At 43.5% G+C, this 27,643-nt stretch overlaps 1 protein-coding gene across 1 annotated transcript in view; it reads left to right on the top strand.

Annotated features, from left to right (window-relative positions):
- Nucleotides 1–27,643, top strand: part of rftn1b (raftlin, lipid raft linker 1b) — a gene marked incomplete at its 3' end in the record, with an annotated part of 209,341 nt that overhangs the window by 155,610 nt on the left and 26,088 nt on the right. Inside the window, exon 7 of the mRNA XM_084442475.1 lies at nucleotides 2,713–2,834. Coding sequence (XP_084298601.1) covers nucleotides 2,713–2,834 — 122 coding nt within the window. The remainder of the gene's footprint in view (nucleotides 1–2,712; nucleotides 2,835–27,643) is intronic.

The raw sequence follows: 27,643 nt of genomic DNA, 5'->3' as shown, positions 1-27,643 counted from the left end.
TGTATGGAAAATTCTGTAGAGAAGGCAGGGCATTGTTTGCCTATACACGGTTACTGCCAGAACTGGGGGCTGGCATTTTAAGCCAATACCGTGGTATTCAAAAGAGGTAAAATCATCAAAGGAGATGGTCCTGCAGCTGAGGGCATCTGTAGCTATGGTGGCTGTTCCTCCACCTTTTTTCCCGCTTCTGATAGATTGAAAAAAGCTGTAGTTGGGTGGAGAGGCTTCGATGAGGGATGCTGGTCCATTTATATTTAGCCAGGTTTCAGTTAGGAACATACAGTCTAATTTACGTTCACATATAAGATCATTAATGAGAAAGGTTTTGCTTGGTAGGGACCTGACATTCAGGATCGCCATTGAAATAGCTTCCGGAGAAAAGGGCTGGTTCGCCTGACTAGTAGGCCTGGATGGTATATTCACTGGAACGGATATCAGGTTTTTCATATTAGATCCACCTGACTGTTTCCTTATAGTAATAGGGGTCCGGTGGGAGATAATTCGCTGAATGGCATATTCAGGTGGGCAAAATTCGTTTATAGAAATATAAACGTCGCTATGCCAGGTCTCAGTGAGGGGCAGGGGCAGGGGCTCTCTCTGACCGTGTGTCAAGCCAGCGTCAGCCTCCACAGCTGGTGTCTCATTCTCAGTCTGAGACGTCTGTCACTCCGCTGACACCCTGAGCGCTTCCCTGGTGCTCAGTGTCGCCGTGTGTCAGCTCGCGTCTCTCTGTACGTCTCTATGTATGTCTCGCTGTTCGTCCCCTAACCCTAACCCTGTGCCCTTGACAAAGACATTAAACCCCAACTCTAGCTCTCAGTTGTAAGATGCTGTGGATAAAATGACTAAAAATGTAAAATGTACAAAAAATGAACCGAATAGAATAGAATAGAATGGAATAGAATATTAACAAGTGTGTAACAAGTACTGGTCCAGGTACATTGGAATGCTTGTAATCGCTTGTCCTTACAGTAATAACATACAGTAAACAGACAGAGCTAGTCAGATCCTCGTTCCAGTCCTAGGTACTCAGCTAGACATTTAAAGGTTCCTTAACTTCCAATTTATTATCCTATCGGTCGTCTGGCAGTATGTAAGGTTCCCTCGCAATTACTTTCAGCCTGAGAGAGGGATGTTCATTATGATAATGACTTCATGTTGGTTCCTGGCCAGCTCAGGGATCAGTCAGAAGCAGCTGTCTGCCGGAGGGGTGGATGTGTTTGGGGCCTGGCGAGGCAGAGAAGGATATCTGTGTCTGTGCGTCTCGCTACATGCACTCAACCTCGTAGCTGGAGAGGAGAACATGTTTGCGATGGAAGGGAACACACTGTTCCTGCGTGAATGAGACCAGCAGTCCCCTCATGTAGAGTCTGGTCCACTCAGGACTCTGTCAGGTAGTACTGTAGATGGAACATAATGTTGACCTCATTTGTGTCCCGCCCCCCTCCTCAGACTGTGTGTGGGAAGCAGACCACCCCGTGCACATCTCACCTGAGTGGTTCTGCCATGTTGGCAAGGAGCAGCCGGGCCGAAGCAATCTCCCAGAGGGCTTTCCAATTACACGCCTCGTGGGGAGGGGAGAGGGGAGAGGGAAGAGAGGAGAGATGGAGGGAAGGAGGGAGGGGATGAACAATGACAATGTCTGTATTTGAAGAGAGCCAAGAGATGTCTGAGAGATGTCTTCAATTGAGCGTGTTCAAACCCTAAATGGGTTTTAGGGGGGCTGTCCCCCCCCCTCTCTGACTGGGCTCTCAGATGTATTAGCCGCTCCTCTGTTATTAGGCCGGCTGATGTGGAGGGTTTCAAGGTAGAGCCAGCGCCCAGCAAACTGCATTACTGGGTAAATGGCTGGTTAAGTTTGGTCTGGTCTGGTCTGGTCTGGGTCTAGTCTGGTCTGGTCTGTGTCTGGTCTGGTCTGGTCTGGTCTGGTCTGGTCTGGTCTGGTCTGGTCTTGTCTGGGTCGGGTCTGGGTCTGGTCTGGGTCTGGGTCTGGGTCTGGGTCTGGTCTGGTCTGGTCTGGTCTGGACTGGTCTGGTCTGGTCTGGTGTGGTCTGAGTCTGGTCTGGTGTGGCTTGGGTCTGGTGTGGTCTGGACTGGTCTGGTCTGGGTCTGGTCTGGGTCTGGCCTGGGTCTGGTCTGGTCTGGTCTGGTCTGGTCCGGGTTATAGGGGAGCGGGGTGTGTCCTGGCCAGCTGCTCAGTGCAGTTACCAGAGAGCTGTGTTGGAGGTGGAGCTCAGCCTTCATGACCAGTGGCTCCTACTGTACCTGCTCCGCCAGCACTGCTGTTTTTACATGACTTTCAAATTAATCAATACATTCAAATGGTGTCTCTTCATCCAAAATAGGGTGCCTTCATGCAGTCTTGGTGCCAAGTCCTGAAGTGGGTTACTAATGTAAAGTTTACACAATAATTTCCGATTGCTTTACACTTGAAATGATCAATCAGTCCATCCTAAAAGGTCTGCCTGTTTGAGATCTAACAGCTCCTCCATCGCATGTCTGGTTTCTTCTCACTCTGCATAATAATCCCTATGTGGGCCCGGCTTATAGAGAAGCTGCTGGGCTGTCTTGTGTGTTAAATGGAGCGCAGGGTGTGGGCTCGCTGCTGGGCTGTGCCATGTCATTAAGCTGCTCTGGTCCCCGCGTCTCGCTGGGAGAGACATCGTCCGTCCTTTGAGCACCGTTTCATGCCCCCCCCCCCCCCCCCCCCAGACCTGCTGCCCAAGGCGGTGGAGAGCGTCTTCATCTTCCAGGAGGGAGCGGAGGGCGACTCCAGCGCCGGCGCCCCCACCGCCTACGACGCCATCGTGGTGGAGCAGTGGACCGTCATCGACGTGAGTGGACGCTAACACCCCTTCCTGTCTCTCTCTGTCTCTCTCTCTCTCTCTGTCTCTCTCTCTGTCTATCTCTTTCTCTGTCTCTCTGTCTCTCTCTTTCTCTCTGTCTCTCTCTCTGTCTCTTTCCTCTCTTGCTCTCTCTCTCTCTGTCTGTCTCTCTGTCTCTCCATCTCTGTCTCTCTCTCTTCCTCTCTGTCTCTCTCTCTTCCTCTCTGTCTCTCTCTCTTCCTCTCTCTCTCTCCCTCTCTGTCTGTCGCTCTCTGTCAATTCAATATATATATATATAGAATATATATATACAGTGGCGTATTTAGGCATGGGCAACATGGGCAGCCGCCCAGGGCGGCATCTCGCAGGGGGCGGCAAGAGGAGCAGAAAAAGAAAACAGAAGAAGAAAAAAAAACTCAGCGAAAAATAAACAAACTCCCCGTCCGTCCGTACGTCCCCCTAACCCCCCCCTTCACCACAGGCGCCCACGGTGTTGGTGTGACTCACCACCCTGCCCTCCCGGCGCCCCCTGTGTGACTTATCGGAGGTATCGTTTTGACTTGACGCTCCTGACGGTTGGAGGTGCGGGGAGTGGATCGCCTGCTAGCGCCGAGTGTCATTCATTCATCACGGTCAAATGCGAAGCCATCAGGTGCCCAGTTCAGGAAAAAGGAAAGAAGAGGAGGATAAACGTTCGAAAGATTAAGGTATACCGTATATATACATGTATATATATGTCATCCCTTTATGAGTAAAAAACATGTAATGGCATGCTAGTTACTAACGTTATCTTACTGTAACGTTATGTTAGCTTAGCCTATGATGCTGCTAGCCAGATAGCTAGTGCTAGTGCTAGTCAGCTAGAAAGGCAGAAGACAGTAAATACGGAAATAAAAGTACTTTTTTTTGCCTTGGTTTTTAATGCAAGTTCAACTGAACACTGTCATACTTCGTACAAAAGGTCACAGTTTGGGTCTTTGTGGGGGGAATAGGGCCTCATGCAGAGACTGGGTGACTGTTTTCTCAGTTAGGCTTAGCTATCTAGCTATCTAATGTTAGCATAAGCATTGGATATACTTCCACACAGTTTCATCCTGATAATGTGTGTAGCCTCTTGCCTTCAGCATAAATGATTATAACCTCACTACAGCACATTATATACACTTTCATTGAGGTGACATCATAAGTTTTCTGAGATTGTATTGACTTGACTAGCTAACGTTACTGAGCTCGGGAATTGTAAATGCTGTAGGCTGGCTAACTTAAACCAGGGTCGCGCCAGCAATCGCAGTGGGGGGGGGGGGGGTGCCAGGCCTAAGACAATTTGAGGCCTTAATATTAGCTAAGGGGGGGGGGATTCCATCAGGTGTAAGTTAGGGGGGCTCTGGAAAAGAAAGGTTCGGAACCCCTGAGTTAACTGTCTATCCTGTGTAATGATTATTATCTTGTGTACTATATTGGGTCTGTTGGGGTTTTTAAGCCTATAATTAGCCAAGGAGGTTGAATGGTTCATTTGGTTCTCTCTCTATTTTGGAGCACCCACTGCCCAGCATAGGGGCACTGCCACTGGCCAGGGCAAGGGCACTGCCACTGACCAGGGTGAAGAGGAGCCATCTACCTCCTCGGCCACACTGGGTTCTACTGACCAGGGTGAAGAGGAGCCATCTACCTCCTCGGCCACACAGGGTTCTACTGACCAGGGTGAAGAGGAGCTATCTACCTCCTCGGCGACACAGGGTTCTACTGACCAGGGTGAAGAGGAGCCATCTACCTCCTCGGCCACACAGGGTTCTACTGACCAGGGTGAAGAGGAGCCATCTACCTCCTCGGCCACACAGGGTTCTACTGACCAGGGCGAGGAGCCATCTATCTCGTTGGCCACACAGGATTCTTCAGCACAGCACATGTCTGAGGATGAAGACTCATATGCAGCATCTCCCCAGCAGGATTTTCCAGGTGTGTTTGTGTGCACATACATGTGTTAATGTGTGCATCCCTTTATACAGTAACATAAACAAAATAAATGATTTATTTCCCTTTTACAAAGTTTTACATTTCAATATTGTAGGAAACAATGATGATGTTATTATTACTGTTATGTATGTGTGATGTTCCACCACTATAAATGCTGTGAATAACGTGTAAACAGATGCCCATGTTCTCTTCATTAGAAATGCCTGTAGCAGCATCCCCCCCAAACCCCGGCAGCTAAGGATGAACAACTGACAGACCCTGTAGCTAGGCTTGTCATGGTACCAGAAATTCAGTAGTTGGTACCAGTACCAGAAAATTTCCACAGTACTCGGTATCAATTTCGGTACCACTGTGTACGCGCGTGCGTGTGAGTAATACATGCACGCGTGTAAAGTATAATGTGCATGAATACCGCAAGCAGCAATTCAACTGAACTGTGTAGCGTTCTTGCTCACTCCTCACACAGCTTCGACCGATTGACGATGCGTTTATTTCAAGCCCCCAGGATTCGAAATCTAAAGTGAAGGCCTATTGAACCGCGCCATCTTGGCTAGATTTGTAGTCACTTGGCTATTTCCGGTGACTTTTGACTTGCGCAGTTGAGCTTCTCTGGCCGACGCGCGTCCACGAAAAAGTTCACATTTATCTGAAATGTAGACGCGCGTTCCCGGCTCTCTCGGCTCTCCCCGCTTTGATTTAGCAATGAAAACCGGCTTGCATATTAACCTGTTTTTGTCAAATATATCAATTGGAGAAATTATTTTTTGATCCTGGCATCTTAGTTTTAACAGGTTAAATATAATTGAACATGTTTTGTTTGCTAGTAGATGGTATTCATTCCGTTCGCGATAACGTTATTGCAGCCAGGCTAAATTCCTCCAGGGAGCCAGTGACCGGCGAGTTGAAGAGCTTCACTCCCCGCCAGCAGGAGCTCTGGCCGCGGCTACCGCATCTCGGAAAACCCGCTGAGTTCGTGGCTGCTATTTCACATTCGCCCTTGATCAATCCCAATACCGATCCATGGTAATAATGAATCAATCGTTCAGATCAGATCGGCAGTGCTGCATGCATGTTACAACATCATTGTTAGCTTTATTAACATAACCATAGCCTACATTTATCTCTCTAACGTTAGGCTATCCATCTTACACCAGTCGGCCATTCGATAGCTGGAAGCGGTCAACGCCAACGTTGACTGAAAACACCCAAACTCAGTGTATCGTTTCATCTTCATGCTACACATCAACTCCTTTACATTGTATGTGAATAAATTCCTGTTATTCTAAAAATATCCCATTTCTGTCCATTCCTGGAAAAGGCTAATAATTGCTGTCAAATGATCACTCCAGTTTATCACCGTATCCCACTACCATTTCAACTATGCACAGGAGGTTGTCTTGTGGTCATTTTCATTAAAAAATGATTAGCCTGATCAGTTTGTTGTATGTATTAAGCCCTTTTTGAGCGGTATGCTTGTATTAATAGCTTATAGCTTGCCATACTCACCAACCTTGGGACCTCAGAAATAGGGAGCATTTCCAAACCAAATTGCGGGGGGGGGTGGGGCATTAAAAGCATTACAAATTAGACATTAAAAGCATTAAAACGAAATGTGAAACATTATATATATATATATATGTGTGTGTATGGAGCAATTGTTTTTAATGTCCGACTTTTGTCTGTGCTGTTCAGTAAATGTGCATCTGTCCTAATTTATTGTAGCCTATCTACTACACAACCTAGTTCAAATTTATGAATCTCCCGCGGAAGTCAGGAGGGTTGGCAAGTAGGCTATGGTCACTGCTCCCCAGTAAAATTGAATAATTGAGGGGTTACTTACAGTACAAAAAAGTACAGCATTTGTAGAACTCGGATGATACTACATAAATTGCCATGCAAAGCCAGAGACTGTTGCTTGTAGACGACAAGACTGCTGTAACCATTCAAATGTGGAGGCTACACTGCATTGAAGGTGGGTTGGCTTACTTGACACAGAACACAGAAAACGGACACCACAAAAAAGGGCTTAAAGCAGGTCCTAAACAGCAGCAGGTCTGGTTGAGGTGTGAACTGGTCTCCTAAAAATGGCTTGAGCTGTGAGGATAAGAGGAGGCACACTGTTTCTGTTATTACATTTATTCTGTTATTACATACACAGCATACAAATAATCAAGGAATATGTATGTTGTCATGCTGTTTCACATTTCGTTTTAATGCTTTTAATGTCTAATTTGTAATGCTTTTAATGCCCCCCCCCCCCCCCCCGCAATTTGGTTTGGAAATGATCACGCCGCGGAAGATTCATAAATTTGAACTAGGTTGTGTAGTAGATAGGCTACAATAAATTAGGACAGATGCACATTTACTGAACAGCACAGACAAAAGTCGGACATTAAAAACAATTGCTCCATACACACACATATATATATAAGACAATCTCCTGTGCATAGTTGAAATGGTAGTGGGATACGTTGATAAACTGGAGTGATCATTTGACAGCAATTATTAGCCTTTTCCAGGAATGGACAGAAATGGGATATTTTTAGAATAACAGGAATTTATTCACATACAATGTAAAGGAGTTGATGTGTAGCATGAAGATGAAACGATACACTGAGTTTGGGTGTTTTCAGTCAACGTTGGCGTTGACCGCTTCCAGCTATCGAATGGCCGACTGGTGTAAGATGGATAGCCTAACGTTAGAGAGATAAATGTAGGCTATGGTTATGTTAATAAAGCTAACAATGATGTTGTAACATGCATGCAGCACTGCCGATCTGATCTGAACGATTGATTCATTATTACCATGGATCGGTATTGGGATTGATCAAGGGCGAGTGTGAAATAGCAGCCAGGAACTCAGCGGGTTATCCGAGATGCGGTAGCCGCGGCCAGAGCTCCTGCTGGCGGGGAGTGAAGCTCTTCAACTCGCCGGTCACTGGCTCCCTGGAGGAATTTAGCCTGGCTGCAATAACGTTATCGCGAACGGAATGAATACCATCTACTAGCAAACAAAACATGTTCAATTATATTTAACCTGTTAAAACTAAGATGCCTGGATGAAAAAATAATTTCTCCAATTGATATATTTGACAAAAACAGGTTAATATGCAAGCCGGTTTTCATTGCTAAATCAAAGCGGGGAGAGCCGAGAGAGCCGGGAACGTGCGTCTACATTTCAGATAAATGTGAACTTTTTCGTGGACGCGCGTCGGCCAGAGAAGCTCAACTGCGCAAGTCAAAAGTCACCGGAAGGCCAGAAAAGCACAACTGCGCAAGTCAAAAGTCACCGGAAATAGTCAAATGACTACAAATTTGCCAAGATGGCGCGGTTCAATAGGGCTTCATTGTTGATAGCGGCCAGTGAATGGAGTGGCTGTATCCAGTTTAATTAATACATCCATGGTTTATTTAGACAAACCACGTGACAAGTGTCAACAGTGCTCTGGCTAGTGCTATCGCTAACTTGCTAGCAAGAGGCTAGCGCAGGTCATAAAAAGGTTCTTCCCCAAATGGCATCTCCCCAAAGTTTGAATACACAGTGCCCTACACAATGTCAATCACTTATATTTTCACATTACCATCTACATGAATTCTCCTTACCAAATGGCTAATAGATGGCTGCTCCTACTCACATGCTTACCTGTTTCTAGCCGAACTCGGACATCATCGTAGTGTTATGTAGTGACAGTCTAAGTAATCAATGAGTAACGTAACGTTATTGGGTTGAACTAGCGGTCAGTTGCGTCGGGCTTGGGCGGGATCGACAAGGCGTGGGGGTTGCAGCCTAGATGACTAAAAAAGTCCAGTCATAATTCCACTTAAGTCTTGCAGCACCTTAAACTAGGTAGCCCCTCACACGACTGCTAACCTGACGGACTAGCAGTCCCTTATCCCCCACTGCAGTCAAGTGAGCCGCACTTTTTTCTTCCACGGTCAAGTGAGCCGCACTTTTTTTTTTAAAATTCAAAACAAGAACGGGGTGCGTACCTATTAGAAGTATTACGGTAAAACGGTGAAACGGTTTCTGCACTAGATATTTATATCGTCGCTGCTTCTTTTTCTTACACTGATATTGCTAATCGCACATTGGGACATTAATTTATATAATTAAGATATATAATGTAGAATAAATAAATGTATGTATTTCGGAAATTAGGTAGGCTAGACGCAGAACTAGCCTATTTCTCACCCACTCATGCACTTGACGTCAATTCTGACTCTCTCTCTCTCTCTCTCTCTCTCTCTCTCTCTCTCTCTCTCTCTCTCTCTCTTTTCTCTTGCTCTCAGTCTCTCTTCTCTTGCTCTCAGTCTCTCTCTGGCTAAGAATATGTAATGCTCATGTAGTCAATATAATGTGAATTATCCATAACTCTTCACAGGATGGATTTTGAATAATTTCCTCACAAAGTATTACTGTACAAACATTGTGTACAGTGTATTTTTCTCGTTCTTGACAAGTAATAAAAGGCTAATTATACGGTGTTCATTAGAGTCTCATACATGCTTTCAGGACCTCTCCCTCTACCAAACTATCATTTTGACGGTCAATAATCCCATCACAAAATCCTACTGTAAGCACATTTTGACTGTTTTTCTGAACTTTGACAGGTGATTATAGGAGAAAAATAATTTTGTTCATGGGAGTGTCTCATATCCCTGAGTTCAGGACCTCTCCCTCTATCATGTCATGCAGGAATATTAGACTTTTACAGTGTAGATTTTGAATAATCCCATCACAAAATCCTACTGTAAGCACATTTTGACTGTTTTTCTGAACATTGACAGGTGATTATATGAGAAATATAATTTTATTTATGGGAGTGTCTCATATCCATGAGTTCAGGACCTCTCCCTCTATAACTTCATGCAAGAATATTTGACTTTTACAGTGTAGATTTTGAATAATCCCATCACAAAGTCCTACTGTAAGCACATTTTGACTTTTTCTGAATTTTGACAGGTGATTATAGGAGAAATCTAATTTTGTTCATGGGAGTGTCTCATATGCCTGAGTTCAGGACCTCTCCTTCTATCATGTCATGCAGGAATATTAGACTTTTACAGTGTAGATTTTGAATCATTCCATCACAAAATCCTACTGTAAGCACATTTTGACTGTTTTTCTGAACTTTGACAGGTGATTATAGGAGAAATATAATTTTGTTCATGGGAGTTTCTCATATCCCTGAGTTCAGGACCTCTCCCTCTATCATGTCATGCAGGATTATTAGACTTTTACAGTGTAGATTTTGAATAATCCCATCACAAAATCCTACTGTAAGCACATTTTGACTTTTTCTGAGGTTTGACAGGTGATTATAGGACAAAAATAATTTTGTTCATGGGAGTTTCTCATACATATGAGCTCATTACCTCTCCCTCTATCATGTCATGCAAGAATATTAGACTTTAACAGAGTAGATTTTGAATAATCCCATCACAAAATCCTACTGTAAGCACATTTTGACTGTTTTTGTGAACTTTGACAGGTGATTATAGGATAAATATAATTTTGTTCATGGGAGTTTTTCATATCCCTGAGTTCAGGACCTCTCCCTCTTTTATGTCATGCAGGATTATTAGATTTTTACAGTGTAGATTTTGAATAATCCCATCACAAAATCCTACTGTAAGCACATTTTGACTGTTTTTCTGAGGTTTGACAGGTGATTATAGGACAAAATAATTTTGTTCATGGGAGTGTGTCATACATATGAGCTCAGGACCTCTCCCTCTATCATGTCATGCAAGAATATTACACTATAACAGAGTAGATTTTGAATAATCCCATCACAAAATCCTACTGTAAGCACATTTTGACTGTTTTTCTGAATTTGACAGGTGATTATAGGAGAAATATAATTTTGTTAATGGAAGTGTCTCATATCCCTCAGTTCAGGACTTCTCCCTCTATAAATTCCTGCAAGAATATTTGACTTTTAAAGTGTAGATTTTGAATAATCCCATCACAAATTCGTACTGTAAGCACATTTTGACTGTTTTTCTGACTTTTTACAGGTTATTATAGGATAAATATAATTTTGTTCATGGGAGTGTCTCATATCACTGAGTTCAGGACCTCTCCCTCTATAAATTCATGCAAGAATATTTGACTTTTACAGTGTAGATTTTGAATAATCCCATCACAAAATCTTTATGAGACATCCCATGAACAAAATTAGATTTCTCCTATAATCACCCGTCAAAGTTCAGTCAAAATGTGTTTACAGTAGGACTTTGTGATGGGATTATTCAAAATCTACACTGTAAAAGTCTAATAATCCTGCATGACATGATAGAGGGAGAGGTCCTGAACTCATATGTATGAGACCCTCCCATGAACAAAATTATTTTTCTCCTATAATCACCTGTCAAACCTCAGAAAAACAGTCAAAATGTGCTTACAGTAGGATTTTGTGATGGGATTATTCAAAATCTACACTGTAAAAGTCTAATAATCCTGCATGACATGATAGAGGGAGAGGTCCTGAACTCAGGGATATGAGAAACTCCCATGAACAAAATTATATTTCTCCTATAATCACCTGTCAAAGTTCAGAAAAACAGTCAAAATGTGCTTACAGTAGGACTTTGTGATGGGATTATTCAAAATCTACACTGTAAAAGACTAATATTCTTGCATGACATGATAGAGGGAGAGGTCCTGAACTCATATGTATGAGACCCTCCCATGAACAAATTTATTTTTATCCTATAATCACTTGTCAAAGTTCAGAAAAACCGTCAAAATGTGCTTACAGTAGGATTTTGTGATGGGATTATTCAAAATCTACACTGTAAAAGTCAAATATTCCTGCATGACATGATAGAGGGAGAGGTCCTGAACTCAGGGATATGAGACACTCCCATGAACAAAATTATTTTTCTCCTATAATCACCTGTCAAAGTTCAGAAAAACCGTCAAAATGTGCTTACAGTAGGATTTTGTGATGGGATTATTCAAAATCTACACTGTAAAAGTCAAATATCCCTGCATGACATGATAGAGGGAGAGGTCCTGAACTCAGGGATATGAGACCCTCCCATGAACAAAATTATTTTTCTCCTATAATCACCTGTCAAAGTTCAGAAAAACAGTCAAAATGTGCTTACAGTAGGACTTTGTGATGGGATTATTGAAAATCTACACTGTAAAAGTCAAATATTCTTGCATGAATTTATAGAGGGAGGAGTCCTGAACTCAGGGATGAGACACTTCCATTAACAAAATTATATTTCTCCTATAATCACCTGTCAAAGTTCACAAAAACAGTCAAAATGTGCTTACAGTAGGATTTTGTGATGGGATAATTCAAAATCTACTCTGTTAAAGTCTAATATTCTTGCATGACATGATAGAGGGAGAGGTCCTGAGCTCATATGTATGAGACACTCCCATGAACAAAATTATTTTTGTCCTATAATCACCTGTCAAACCTCAGAAAAACAGTCAAAATGTGCTTACAGTAGGATTTTGTGATGGGATTCTTCAAAATCTACACTGTAAAAGTCAAATATTCCTGCATGACATGATAGAGGGAGAGGTCCTGAACTCAGGGATATGAGACACTCTCATAAACAAAATTATTTTTCTCCTATAATCACCTGTCAAAGTTTAGAAAAAGTCAAAATGTGCTTACAGTAGGACTTTGTGATGGGATTATTCAAAATCTACACTGTAAAAGTCTAATATTCCTGCATAACATGATAGAGGGAGAGGTCCTGAACTCATGGATATAAGACACTCCCATGAACAAAATTATTTTTCTCCTATAATCACCTGTCAAAATTCAGAAAAACAGTCAAAATGTGCTTACAGTAGGACTTTGTGATGGGATTATTCAAAATCTACACTGTAAAAGTCAAATATTCTCGCATGAATTTATAGAGGGAGAGGTCCTGAACTCAGGGATATGAGACACTCCCATGAACAAAATTATATATATCCTATAATCACGTGTCAAAGTTCACAAAAACAGTCAAAATGTGCTTACAGTATGATTTTGTTATGGGATTATTCAAAATCTACTCTGTTAAAGTCTAATATTCTTGCATGACATGATAGAGGGAGAGGTCCTGAGCTCATATGTATGAGACACTCCCATGAACAAAATTATTTTTGTTCTATAATCACCTGTCACACCTCAGAAAAACAGTCAAAATGTGCTTACAGTAGGATTTTGTGATGGGATTCTTCAAAATCTACACTGTAAAAGTCTAATATTCCTGCATGACATGATAGAGGGAGAGGTCCTGAACTCAGTGATATGAGACACTCCCATGAACAAAATTAGTTTTGTCCTATAATCACCTGTCAAAGTTCAGAAAAACAGTCAAAATGTGCTTACAGTAGGAATTTGTGATGGGATTATTCAAAATCTACACTGTAAAAGTCTAATATTTCTGCATAACATGATAGAGGGAGAGGTCCTGAACTCAGGGATATAAGACACTCCCATGAACAAAATTATTTTTCTCCTATAATCACCTGTCAAAGTTCAGAAAAAACGTCAAAATGTGCTTACAGTAGGATTTTGTGATGGGATTATTCAAAATCTACACTGTAAAAGTCAAATATCCCTGCATGACATGATAGAGGGAGAGGTCCTGAACTCAGGGATATGAGACACTCCCATGAACAAAATTATTTTTCTCCTATAATCACCTGTCAAAGTTCAGAAAAACAGTCAAAATGTGCTTACAGTAGGACTTTGTGATGGGATTATTGAAAATCTACACTGTAAAAGTCAAATATTCTTGCATGAATTTATAGAGGGAGGAGTCCTGAACTCAGGGATATGAGACACTTCCATTAACAAAATTATATTTCTCCTATAATCACCTGTCAAAGTTCACAAAAAGTCAAAATGTGCTTACAGTAGGATTTTGTGATGGGATTATTCAAAATCTACTCTGTTAAAGTCTAATATTCTTGCATGACATGATAGAGGGAGAGGTCCTGAGCTCATATGTATGAGACACTCCCATGAACAAAATTATTTTTGTCCTATAATCACCTGTCAAACCTCAGAAAAACAGTCAAAATGTGCTTACAGTAGGATTTTGTGATGGGATTCTTCAAAATCTACCCAGTAAAAGTCAAATATTCCTGCATGACATGATAGAGGGAGAGGTCTTGAACTCAGGGATATGAGACACTCATGAACAAAATTATTTTTCTCCTATAATCACCTGTCAAAGTTCAGAAAAACAGTCAAAATGTGCTTACAGTAGGACTTTGTGATGGGATTATTCCAAATCTACACTGTAAAAGTCAAATATTCTTGCATGAAGTTATAGAGGGAGAGGTCCTGAACTCATATGTATGAGACCCTCCCATGAACAAATTTATTTTTATCCTATAATCACTTGTCAAAGTTCAGAAAAACCGTCAAAATGTGCTTACAGTAGGATTTTGATGGGATTATTCAAAATCTACACTGTAAAAGTCAAATATTCCTGCATGACATGATAGAGGGAGAGGTCCTGAACTCAGGGATATGAGACACTCCCATGAACAAAATTATATATATCCTATAATCACCTGTCAAAGTTCACAAAAACAGTCAAAATGTGCTTACAGTATGATTTTGTTATGGGATTATTCAAAATCTATTCTGTTAAAGTCTAATATTCTTGCATGACATGATAGAGGGAGAGGTCCTGAGCTCATATGTATGAGACACTCCCATGAACAAAATTAATTTTGTCCTACCTGTCACACCTCAGAAAAACAGTCAAAATGTGCTTACAGTAGGATTTTGTGATGGGATTCTTCAAAATCTACACTGTAAAAGTCTAATATTCCTGCATGACATGATAGAGGGAGAGGTCCTGAACTCAGTGATATGAGACATTCCCATGAACAAAATTATTTTTGTCCTATAATCACCTGTCAAAGTTCAGAAAAACAGTCAAAATGTGCTTACAGTAGGACTTTGTGATGGGATTATTGAAAATCCAAAATGACATTTTTTCATAGTTTGGTAGAGGGAGAGGTCCTGAAAGCATGTATGAGAGACTCTAATGAACACCGTACAATTATCCTTTTATTACTTGTCAAGAACGAGAAAAACACACTTCAAATGTTTGTACATTAATAATTTATGAGAATTGATTCAAAATGCATCCTGTGAAGAGTTTTGGATAATTCAAATTATATTGACTACATGAGTATTAAATATTCTTAGCCAGAGAGACTGAGAGCAAGAGAAAGGCGAGCAAGGGAGAGAGAGAGAGAGAGAGAGAGAGAGAGAGAGAGAGAGAGAGGGAGGGAGGGGGGGGCTCAGCTCGGAGTAATCAGATTGACGTCAGTGCATGAGTGCGTGAGAAGTAGCCTAGTTCTGTGTCTAGCCTACATAATTTCCGAAATACAGACATTTGTTTATTCTACATTATATCTAAATTATATACATGGATGTCCCAATGTTTGAGTCAGTTCGAAGGAAAAGCTGCAATGACGATCTAAAATTGCATTCCAGCAACCGGTTCACTGTGTACCGTAATAGGTGCGCACCCCTTTTTTTTTTTCTGAATTTAGAAGAAAAAAAGTGCGGCTCACTTGACCGTGGAAGAAAAAAGTGCGGCTCACTTGACTGCAGTTTTTTCCCCCATTAGCGAAATCAGGTTCAACGGTCACTCCGCCTGGTTCTGGGATCAAAACTACTCGATCAAGTATCGCAGAGAAGTTAGGCAAAGGTAGGCTACTGACAGAAGCAGGAGGGTTGCGTCTTCAAAAACGGTTTTGAAAGAAATGCGCTGCTAATAAACATGTTCAATCTAACGCTCAAAACCGGCTCATATTTTCACAAAATGAATCACCGGCAAACGCTTGTCTTCTACGCTGCTGTCATGGGTGGTGCACTGTCATTGGACGGCAGCACGCAGCAGCGTAGAAGAGGACAAGCGGCAAATTAAATAGAAAACACGGTACCTTCGGTACCATGGAAAAACGGGTACCGTCAGTACCGCAGCAATGTAAGTACCGAATTAGTACCAAAGTACCGAGTACCGTGACAAGCCTACCTGCAGCTAAGGATGAACAACTGACAGACCCTGCTGACTGGCCTTCAGTTCTGACGGACAGAATTCGGGACCCAACTAGTTTGCAGAGGACCAAGTGAGGTAACATCTAAATTTATTTTCCTGAGAAATGCAAAAGGAAGAAGTTGCCACCACCAGTATTTCAAAAAGACCTTGGTGAGCGGTGAAAAGATACCTTGAAGTTGGTTGGTGTATTCAGAAAGGAAAGACGACCTGTTCTGTTTCTGCTGCAAACTCTTCTCAAAGAAGGACATCATTTTAACAAAGTCAGGACTGACAGACTGGAAACATGCAAGTGCTTTGCTGACTTCACATGACACCAGTCAAGAACACGTAAACTGCATATTCGTGTGAATATGTTTATATGATGTGTACATTTGCAATTGTTTAATAAACACATTTTCTGCTCTATTGACCCATGTATGTCGCTCTATTTCAACGTATTGCTATTTCATCTGTATACAGCTGTGTGTGCTGCTATTTAGGCCAGGGCTCACCTGAAAAAGAGATGCAAATCTCAGTGTGACTCTCTGGTTAAATTTCAGAACAACTGAACACTTACTTCTTCCTGTTAAAATGCTATATGGCATGACTATATTCTTAAATATTTGTCAAATTGGCATACCCATAGGCCCGTTGGGGATGGGTGGATGACAGGGTGGGGGGGGGGGGGGGCGCCATAGCTGGGGGTTCACCCAGGGTGGCATATAAGCTAGAAAAACCACTGTATATATATCTGTCTCTCTCCATATCTCTCTGTCCCTCTCTCTCCATATCTGTCTCTCTCTGTCTCTCTTCCTCTCCATGTCTCTCTCTCCATCTCTCTCTTTATCTCTTTCTCTCCATCTCTCTCTCCATCTCTCTCTCTATCTCTCCATCTCTCTCTCTCTCTCTCTCTCCATCTCTCTCTCCCTCCATCCCTCTGTCCCTCTCTCTCTTGTGTGTCCTTGCGTTGAGACTGGTAGAGGGGAATGTCCCCAGCAGCTGGTGACCTGGAGGCAGATCTCAGTTTGTGGGCCGTGTGTCACAGCGTCTGGTCTTATCTCCCGGAAACAAGCCCTTATCTGCCCAGCGATTAAGTCCCCAGTTCGTACAAATCCACGCTGGAAATTGATTTCTGTCACTTCTGAAGGGTTTGGGGCATTTTCCTCACTGTGGATGTGTGTGAGAAGCATCAGTATGATTATTGTGTGTGTGTGTGTGTGTGTGTGTGTGTGTGTGTGTGTGTGTGTGTGTGTGTGTGTGTGTGTGTGTGTGTGTGTGTGTGTGTGTGTGTGTGAGCGCTTGTGCGTTTGTGTGCATGCGTGTGTGTGTGCTGATGCTATCACAGTAATCGAGTTTGGACTTTCTCGTCCTGGGGCTATCAAAGTGAGAAAAGACATTTATGTTCCTAAAACGTGACTGTCATCGCTCACCTCAGCACCGACGACCACAAGGCCATGAAAAGAAAAAGCTCCATTTAACCCCTGACATCACCCCAACATCACCCTTTGTGTCTGTGCAGTACAGTAGGTCAAACTGTGGAGACACTCAACTGGCCTCCGCAAGTATATGCGTCTCTCGTCCTTCATGACACACCTAGGAAAGTCTAGAGCAATGTAAAACAGAAGACAAGATATTCAACTGGATCCAATCAGGCTTTGCCTGAACACTATCAAGAGCTGTTTCACTTGACTGATCCGCTGCACAGATTAACGTGATAGTGCTTTTTCACAGAGGATGAGCAGGCCTCACATCAGAACTATTCATTATGATAACCGCTCTCGTAGGTGCCAGAATTATTACAGAGAGAAATTATGAATATTTATTTGGAAGGTTTGTTCCGTCCTGTTCCCAGAGCTGCTAGCTGGTCTAGCTAAGAGGCTGACAGGTGGTTGGATTTAAGAAGCACACGGAACACAAAAACAAGCTGCTTCACTCAGAACGCAGTCGTTATGACGGAACACAAAAACAAGCTGCTTCACTGAAAACGCAGTCGATATGACGGCGCGCACGGCGAGCAGAGAGATGCCTCTTCTCAAGCTCGGAATGTGCATCTTCTCAGAGATATCTTTCTCAGATATATCTTTCTCAGAGATAGCCCATGTCAAAACTGTAATACTATTGTCAACTTCCACCCTTCAGTAATTAACTACTTCAAGTATTCTGTGGTGAAGTCGCGAAGATATCCGTGGTGAAGGACTAGGGTGAACAAGGGCAAAATAAACAATGCTAATATGTTAGAACAATGCAGATCATTCTTGTGGCGCTATTATGTGACCTCATTGTCACTCATCCATGTTTTGAGAGTGGTCGCTTTGTGAAATGCCAGCAGCTACATTTTATCAGATGAGGTGAAGTCTACTTCAGTGTCTTCATATTACAGTAGTCTTACTGTACGTCTAACGACACCCATACAGCATATTTCAGACCACTGAACAGGATGAATATCTGTACACTCGGCTGTTGCTTTTCCTTAATAAATGTGTTAAATGGACCTCGACACACAACATGACATCCACAGCGGAAGTCAGATCAGAGGCCGTGGTCTCTACTGTAAAGGGAAGTGGATCTGGAGCATGGCCGTCGTCTCTCCTGTAAAGGGAAGTGGATCTGGAGCATGGCCGTCGTCTCTCCTGTAAAGGGAAGTGGATCTGGAGCATGGCCGTGGTCTCTACTGTAAAGGGAAGTGGATCTGGAGCATGGCCGTGGTCTCTCCTGTAAAGGGAAGTGGATCTGGAGCATGGCCGTGGTCTCTACTGTAAAGGGAAGTGGATCTGGAGCATGGCCGTGGTCTCTCCTGTAAAGGGAAGTGGATCTGGAGCATGGCCGTGGTCTCTCCTGTAAAGGGAAGAGGATCTGGAGCATGGCCGTGGTCTCTCCTGTAAAGGGAAGTGGATCTGGAGCATGGCCGTGGTCTCTACTGTAAAGGGAAGTGGATTTGGAGCATGGCCGTGTATAATGCAATGAAAGCTAGAGATACAACAAAAACAGTTTGCTCCAGACCTGGACGAACACCTTCCTTTATGGATTAGCTGGCTGGCTTGCTGTCAATATTATTTCTTATTCCTGAAGGGGGGATGCATTAGCGGGTTGTTATTGGGGGAATGCATTAGCAGTATGACAATCTTGTTCGAATATCCACATCAATTATTCAAGGATAAACATGGGCGAGTGGACAGGAAGTGGATGTTTGTGTTAGTTTGTGGCTGGGAGGCAATCTGCTGAGCCGTGCTGTTTTTTGGACTCGCGTGTTACAGCGTTAAGGGCATGCATAGCCTTCTATAATTAGATATTGAATGATTCTCTACTTCTCAAGTTGGCTAACTCTCACCTTGTTGCTATGACCTTTATATGCCCCTGAAACGCTGGGATTTAAAGCGGTTGCACATCGTCCTCCATGGGAGCAGTGAAAACAAGCGCCAGGGGAATGCTAATGTCCAAGTCATTCCAAACATGTCAAAACTTTCGGATTACATACATTTCACAGGAGAGCATACTGAGACAGGCAAGATTATACCCTGTGCTTCCCGTCTCGGAAAACCACTTTATCATAGTTTTTCCATTCACATATGCTCCATTGACTCCCATTGTAGCCCAGTGAGAACAAATACGGCTAAAAGTCCAAAATAGCGCATTACCCCTTTAACCAGACCATTTCCTGGGTGGGGGGCGTGAGACTTGGTTAAGATTACTACATAATACTAAATATTCAGCTTAAATGGTAAATGGACTGCACTTATATAGCGCTTTTACACCTTAGCACAACTTTTTGATCTGAACCATTGTATATGACCATAAGTAACCTTAAAACAGGGCTAAACTTCCCTTTACTACTCCTTTAAGTATAGGCCTACTGATAGCTTCACATGCTGTACCAACAACAAATTCTACTGACATTGGTCGTGTGGTAGTCATCATTACGTTAAATCCATTAATTGATTATGACTAGCGTCTAGCTTGTTAAACAGGTGGGCAGTTGGCTATTAGGCTCAGCTGTTTGGCGCTGTACTTCACAACAGAGACAAATAAATGAAGTTATAGTTTGGCAACTGAGGCTGAGGGGGCAAACAATACACTTGTTTCGTTTATGTGTTACCTGGCTGGTTAGCTGTCATCACTCGGGCACTCGAATGGGGGAAGGGCAGGGGAGGAGATGTGTGTGCTGTGTGCAGTGCTGCTGCAGCGCGCCTCCGTTGGTGTCCACTTTTCGCGTTTACCGTTGACAAAGGAAGAGAGGGAGGGGAGGGGCACGGGTGTGCTGTGTGTGTGTGTGTGTGGGGGGGGGGGGGTTGGCAAAACTACAACGCATTTTGGGGCATTATTATTACATGCTTTTAATCGAGAATTGATCGATGTCACCATGGGCCACATACAGTAGGCCTACACTGTAAAAAATTAAATAAGACAAAAAAAAACGCGTAGCGGCTAAATGCCTCCGCCCAACAATGCCAGTTGCAGTTAACCTAACTTAACTAACCCTAACCCTAACCCTGACTAACTGCTAACCTAACCCTAATGCTTACGCTAATGCTAGCTAGCTAAAGCTAGCATTAGTGTTAGAATTAGTGTTAGCTAGCTAGCATTATCATTAGGATAAGCATTAGCTAGCTAGCGTTAGCGTTCAAAAGTGCCTTTTGTGATGTCACGGTGACCTTGACCTTTGACATTTGAATACCAAAATCGAATCCAATTAATCTAATTAAGTCCAACTGGACATTTGGCCAAATATGTACAAATTCTGTTGAGCCGTTCTTGAGATATCATGTTCAGCAGGCCAAAAACACCTTTTGTGAGGTCAGTGACCCTTGACCTTTGACCCCCACAATGTAATCAGTTAATCCTTGAGTCCAACTGGACATTTTACCCAAATATGAACAAATTCCATTAAGCCTTTGAGATATTGTATTCATCAGGCCAAAAACACATTTTATGAGGTCACAGTGACCTTGAACTTTGACCTTTGACCCCCACGATCTAAGCAGTTCATCCTTGAGTGCCAGTGAACATTTATACCAAAGGGGAAGAAATTCCGTCAATGCGTTCCCGAGATATTGCATTAACAAACATCGGACGGACGGACGGACGACAGGCTATCGCCTGGCGGAGGCATAAAAAGGGCACTTGCCTTGTCCAGAGGGCAAAGGGCACGTTCTCTAGCATCACCTCGTGTCTATCTGTGCACGTCCCTGAGCATTAGTGCAGTAATTCTGGAGTAGTAGTGTGTGTAGTTAGTGCAGTAATACTGAATAGTAGAGCTTGTAGTTAGTGCAGTAATACTGAGTAGTAGTGAGCCCTCTCTGTGGGGGGTAAAGAGGAGCCAGCCAGCCCTCTTTGTGGAGGGTAAAGAGGAGCCAGCCAGCCCTCTCTGTGGGGGGTAAAGAGGAGCCAGCCAGGCCTCTCTGTGGGGGGTAAAGATGAGCCAGCCAGGCCTCTCTGTGGGGGGTAAAGAGGAGCCAGCTAGCCCTCTCTGTGGGGGGTAAAGAGGAGCCGAGTGCGTCAGTCTCCTCCTGCCGGTACTTAGCCTCTCTACCGCCAAGACTTCTGCAGCGCCTCCTCATGGCCACACACGGTCACTGGGTCCCCTGCACTCCCAGGCTGAACTGTAGGGGATCTCGGAAATCTCGCAAAGGCCCTCCGGCGTGTGGACACACCCTGGCGTCGTCTCAACCACTGTCCCAGCTATGGGCAGATAGCACGGGCAGATGGGGCCCAGCCATGGTAGGCAACCCAATAACTGCAACCTTGATGACATCATCTTGGACATCTGCAATCTTGCCCTAATGAGAAATAAAAAGCCTGATATATGGTCTCTCTCCAACATCATCCCAGTACCACTTAATCCGTGGATCTCTCAAAGCCGGAAAACTACGGCGGCATCAGCCTGACCTGCATCATTACAAAGATGTACAACCGCATGATACTGAACCGGCTGCGGAGCGCCATCGACCCACACTTGAGAGAGAACCAGAATGGCTTTCGAGAGGTCCACAGTAACTCAGATCTTGGCCCTAAGGAGGATCATCGAGGAGGTGAAGAAGAACAACATGACAGCGGTGCTGTGCTTTATTGATTTCAAAAAGGCATTTGACTCAATACACAGGTGTCATGATGAAAATCCTTAAGGCCTATGGTGTTCCCCCCAATTTACTTTGGGCCATAGGGACCATGTATTTGAACACAAGGGCAAGGGTTGTGACGTCGGACGGCAACAGCGAGGATTTTGACATCATGGGGGGAGTGTTACAAGGGGACACCCTCGCACCCTTCCTCTTTATAATAGTCCTGGACTACGCACTGAGGCAGGCCATCCAGGGAAGGGAGGAGGATCTCGGCTTCACTATAACACCTAGGAGGTCGAGAAGGTATCCCGCTGTAGTCCTAACAGACCTGGACTACGCCAACGACATCAGCCTGATATCTAACCACGTGAGGCAAGCACAAGAGCTCCTGACCAGAGAGGAAAAGGAATGTGCCAAGATGGGTCTTGGTCTGAACGCAAAGAAAACAGGTCATCACCTATAACACCCTGGAACATCTGCCCCAACGGAACAGGACCTCAAAATGAGGAAGGCGCTCACATGGAGAGCTCTAAACGGCATGAGCAATGTGTGGAAATCCAACCTCCTCCGTGAAACTAATTTTGACGCCACTGTGGAGGCCGTTCTCCTGTATGGCTGTGAGGGCTGGACCCTGAGCCACTCTCTGTAGAGGTCGCTGGACGGACGCTACACCAGAATGCTACGTGCAGCACTGGACTTAAGTCATAACGCGCACGTCAGTATTGAAGATCTGTACTGAGAGTGCGAAAGATGGAAGGCCCGTCTGTGGACGAACCGATAATAAATGTGATGTGGTGTTATGTTATGTGATGTGATGTGGTGTGATGTGGTGTGATGTGATGTGGTGTGATGTGGTGTGATGTTATGTGATGTGGTGTGATATGGTGTGATGTGATGTGGTGTGATGTGGTGTGATGTGGTGTTATGTGGTGTGATGTGGTGTTATGTGGTGTGATGTGGGTGTGGTGTGGTGTGATGGGGTGTTATGGGGTGTGATGTGGTGTGATGTTATGTGGTGTGATGTGGTGTGATGTTATGTGATGTGGTGTGATGTGGTGTTATGTGGCGTGGTGTGATGTGATGTGATGTGGCGTGGTGTGATGTGGTGTTATGTGGTGTGGTGGGATGTGATGTTATGTGGTGTTATGTGATGTTATGTGGTGTGATGTGATGTTATGTGGTGTGATGTGATGTTATGTGGTGTGTGTGTGGTGGGGGTCTGAGTACCTTGATTGCGGTTTGATAAATTGTTGTAATCGTCTGAAATATGAGTATCAAATATTTATCATGCCGTTGATGATAAATATTTAGGACTCACTTGCTCATTCAAATAATTGTTGATGATGTATCTTTCAAAACATGTGATCCTAAAAAAGCCAACCCGTTAGAGCTGCAGCTCCCTGGTGTAGCAGAGCGGCCTCTGACGGGATGGTTCCAGCCTTCAGCCATCATATCTGTCCTCTCTAACGGAGCTGACACAGAAGATGACCTAGATACCAGAAGTCATGATATCAGTACAGAGAAAGGTCAAGGGTGAGTAGGGAGATAGCAGCGAGGAGAATAAGGCTGGCTGGGCACCGCTACAGACGCCGTTAGCTTCCGGCGGACACAAGTCACGAGGACGTTGTGATAGTTATTTTAGACTGGTGTAGTCCAAAGATTTACCAAGATACGTTCAAAAGGTTGAGTCTGGTTTATTGAATGAAATCAAATACTTGCGCAAGGACTTCCTGACAAACGCAGCAAAGGTGGTTCAGTCAGAGAAGTGAAGTCAGCCTCTTCTAGCTGTGGCTTATGTACAGTCCAAACAAAGGTACAGTGTTTCCAGGATGTGATTGGCTACTGCATTGTACATGAATGGCAGGCGTGGCCAAGAGTAAAGACATGTGACATGAGAAAACAAAGAAAACAAAGGTCTGAATCAAAACGAGGAAGACTAAGGTGGGGCCCTTCTGACTTAAACAAAGAGATGAGGAAGAGCTATGCAGAGTGTGTTTACAATTACAAAAGAGGGAGAGTTGAGGTGTTTTACATGACTGAAACTGGGTTTTGCAGGGGACTTGGGGGGAGGTGATAAATTACAAAGACAAAGGCTTAAGGTGTTTGGATGTAAATTCCTGGACAATCCCTCATTTGTGCCTGAACAGGCACACAAAAATAAAATATAAATCCAAACACAGTGTAAACAGTCAGCTATGCTATACATGTGGAAAGGAAATAATCTCTCCACTAGGTGGAAACTTTAATTATTTTCTCTCAACGTGCAAAATCACACACCAAAACCCCTTGCTTCAGAAATTTGACAGGAAACAAGATAAAAAAGATGACATGATTATATACTATTTATAGTCTAAGAGTGGACAACCATTCACCAAAAAACAAACTTGATTTAACAAGGCAAAAAAAAAGATAAAATGGTTACCAGTGTAAGAGGGGCAAAAAACCTCTTGGTCAATTTAGAGGAAAAACCCAAACTTATTTATCAACTCATGTTTCAACCATTGCAACTCTTGTAAACAAATATGATATTTTCCAGATTATTTCAAAGTTCATTCACTCTTGTGAATAATTGCATGTGATGTCCTATGGAACATAGATTCCATGTGTGCGTCGCTGAATGTTTAATGTAGGTTCCAGTGTGTGCGATCAGAGGTGCAGTCCGATTGCTCATCAGAGGAGAATGTCATCTGGGGAATGCAAGGCGTCTTCTCTTCTAGATCGCAACTTCGATGTCGCGTTGCTTGAAATCAGTTATGTTCAATGTTAGTGTGTGCAGGTGTGTGTGCGTGTGTGGTGCATCTTGTGAGGAGGTGACCAGCAAGGTCATTTTTCCTCCGATTCCTCGTCAGAGGAGAGGACAGTGTGATGGCCCATGGTTTTGGCCTCTGAGCCCTCTGGTTCAGCTGCATTCTGATCTCCTGGTGTTTGCGATCCCTTGGTGGACCGTCCTCTGCTGCTTGGACCCGTCGGCAATGCTTGCATGGATCCAACGAAGTCCTCTCAGATCGCTGTCTGCGTGATGAGTAGAAACTGGTACGGCCCGAGCCACCTCGGCGAGTTCCAGCTCCTTCGTCTGTGGTCGTGGACCAGGACCCAATCCCCAGGAGAGATGTGATGCAGGAACCCCTCCTTAGCCTCAGGAAATGGCGGTCCTCATTCTGTTGGAGACATCTGTTAACATCCTCCGCCACCCCTGTTTTTGAAACATGATCTGGCCCGTGGGCTAGTTTGAAAGCATAATGAAAACATGAACGAGGTAGTACAGGTTTGTCATTAGGCCCTAGATACAGGTTAGTTTGGTGGTGGAAATGTGCACTTAGTCCTTCATTTCTTTTTCTCCGCAGGTGGAGCAGATGCTTGTAGGTCAGAAATGTAGGCTCTTGAACTGAACCCGGTCCATCCCTGTACTGCTCCACGTAGGGCCGGCCCGGGTCGTGCTGCTGGAGGGCTCACCTCGGCGCTCCCGCCTCCAGCACAGGCTGATGAAGTGCTCCGTCTGTGGATCCACAGATGAGAGAGACAAACAGAGACAAAACAGAAGAGCAAAAGAGAGTCCTCTGGTCTGGTCTCCCTGTTCCCTTCTTTGATCAGGAACGGTTATTCAACAGTCTGTAGGAGATACTCAGAAACATGGTTAAGCGCAAGCTCCTGCTTTGGGGAAAAAATGTTGTTATTCTGTCAGGAAAACTTAAACAGGGTGACTGTTCAAGTGTCATTTAGAGCCAGTCTGCAGTAGCCTACAGTGACATCAGGGGCAGCGTTAGAATGACTTCAATACGCCCAGTCCCCAGTCATGATCAAGGCAATTGGGTTTGGCTCTAGCATTTCTCTCACGATTTTATGAAAATAAAATAACCATATTCTCGCCTCAACAAAACAACACCCCCTAAGGGTGAAAGCAAAAATTTCCTGAAGTCAGGATAAAAATAGAGATGAGGCAAAGAAAATGACACTAAAATGAACTGGCTTCATTTACAATTAACTAATCAAAAAAACTCCATCAAAGCTTCATTTGTATAGCTAAAAATTTGTATATCTAAACCCTCCCTCTTCTGCATTTGAGGACAGAGTATTTGGGCACTGCTTCGGACAAAATGGTCTCTTCTATGTTTCATACTTATCTGTCGCTCACAGTGAGTTGGTGACGTGGCGTTGGTTTTGCATCTCACGAACCCCAGATCGCTTATCTGTAGGGAAACAGGCCAGTAACCTCCGGTGTCCTGTGCCCGTCTCCTGGTTCGGCATTCACCCATCACTCCCGGAACGACAGTTGTCTGTAAAATACCACTCAGAAAAAACACTCAGGCCCGATGAATGTGCCTCAAACTATAAACATGAGATATTTAACATACTCATTTAAAAAATATATAATTGGGTTATGAGATGGTGCATTCAGATTAAGATACTGGCAACCCTTATCTATTCCCCCCACTATTATGCACAAACCCTTATGTCTTAAGCTACATATCAGAAAGAAAGACAAAACAAACAACAGTTAAACAGACCAATAGCAGGTTCCAATGTCCCCAGGAAGGCATGATCCAGGCTCCTCAAAGACCTGCCGCCCAGGGTCCATAGCACCTGAAAATTAAGACTCAAAACACAGACTGGGTTCAATAGCAGAGGAGAAGGCCTAATGCCAGCTCCTCAAAAAACACATTATATGAATGAAAATTCATACAGTAGAAATGCATAAAACGAACAGCTTATGGCCATTCATTGACTATTGAAACAAAACTCCTGAATCAAACACCTATTCAACCCTGTCAGACTTTTGAGTTCGCTCTACATCTATTTTATCCTGTTTATTTACCTTAAAAATTAAAACTCTCTATCTTGGCTAGTTTAAAATCACCCTTATGGGTTGTTCAAGGGAAGTCCAGCAGGTGGCGCTCGACTTCAAAATCGGAGGCTCTTCCTTCCGGACCTGTTCGGACAAATACCTCGTAGAAAGGGGTGGCTTAACTCGTAGAGAGAAGGGGCGTGGCTAATGGCGCAACAAGTCGAGGGGGAATCTAATTTTAAATCAGAGTTATTCTGCTGGGGAAATGGCGGAGAGACTGTTTGCTGAATCTCCTTATCTTTCCTTCCTGACCTAAAAAAAAAAAAACTCTCTTGTCTACTCTCCCAAATCTTAAAAACAGACCAGTCTAGAGAATTAACTCTACTTTTCCCTTAACCCTCTAGCTGAGCCCGAATCTTAGAATTTAACACTAAAATGTCAGATGTGGATGTAAGAAATCGAAAATGCTTTAGCACATAACGAAATCTGCCACAAACGCTCGCAGAAATATGCTTCAGTGCAACAATCACATCAGGCTAGACGTTTGCAGTAGAATTCTTTACATCCTCTAGCATATCTTAATAACTAGTGTTACAGGGACACCTAGTGGTGATCCCAAAATGTTGCATGTATGACCCGGAAATTGTCTTTGGCAGCGCGGGGAAATTTAAAGAAACAAATCCCTAATAAATCACGACGCAGCCTAAAACCCCAAAACAGCAATGAAAGGAAACCTTATGGTTAACTCACGGCGGGAAAGAATACAATTTCGAAAGAAACACACATTAAGACACATTAAATTCGCTTAGTACTCACCTAGTCAATGTGATAGTATTTTAGACTTGTCTAGTCCAAAGATTTACCAAGATACGTTCAAAAGGTTGAGTCTGGTTTATTGAATGAAATCAAATACTTGCGCAAGGACTTCCTGAACAACGCAAACAAAGGTGGTTTGTCAGAGAAGTGAAGTCAGT

This window comes from Borostomias antarcticus, assembly GCF_949987555.1.
Source record: "Borostomias antarcticus genome assembly, chromosome: 8".
Taxonomy (NCBI): Eukaryota; Metazoa; Chordata; class Actinopteri; order Stomiiformes; family Stomiidae; genus Borostomias; species Borostomias antarcticus.
The sequence above is the reverse complement of the archived record's forward strand: the minus strand, read 5'-3'. Positions and strand labels throughout refer to the sequence as shown.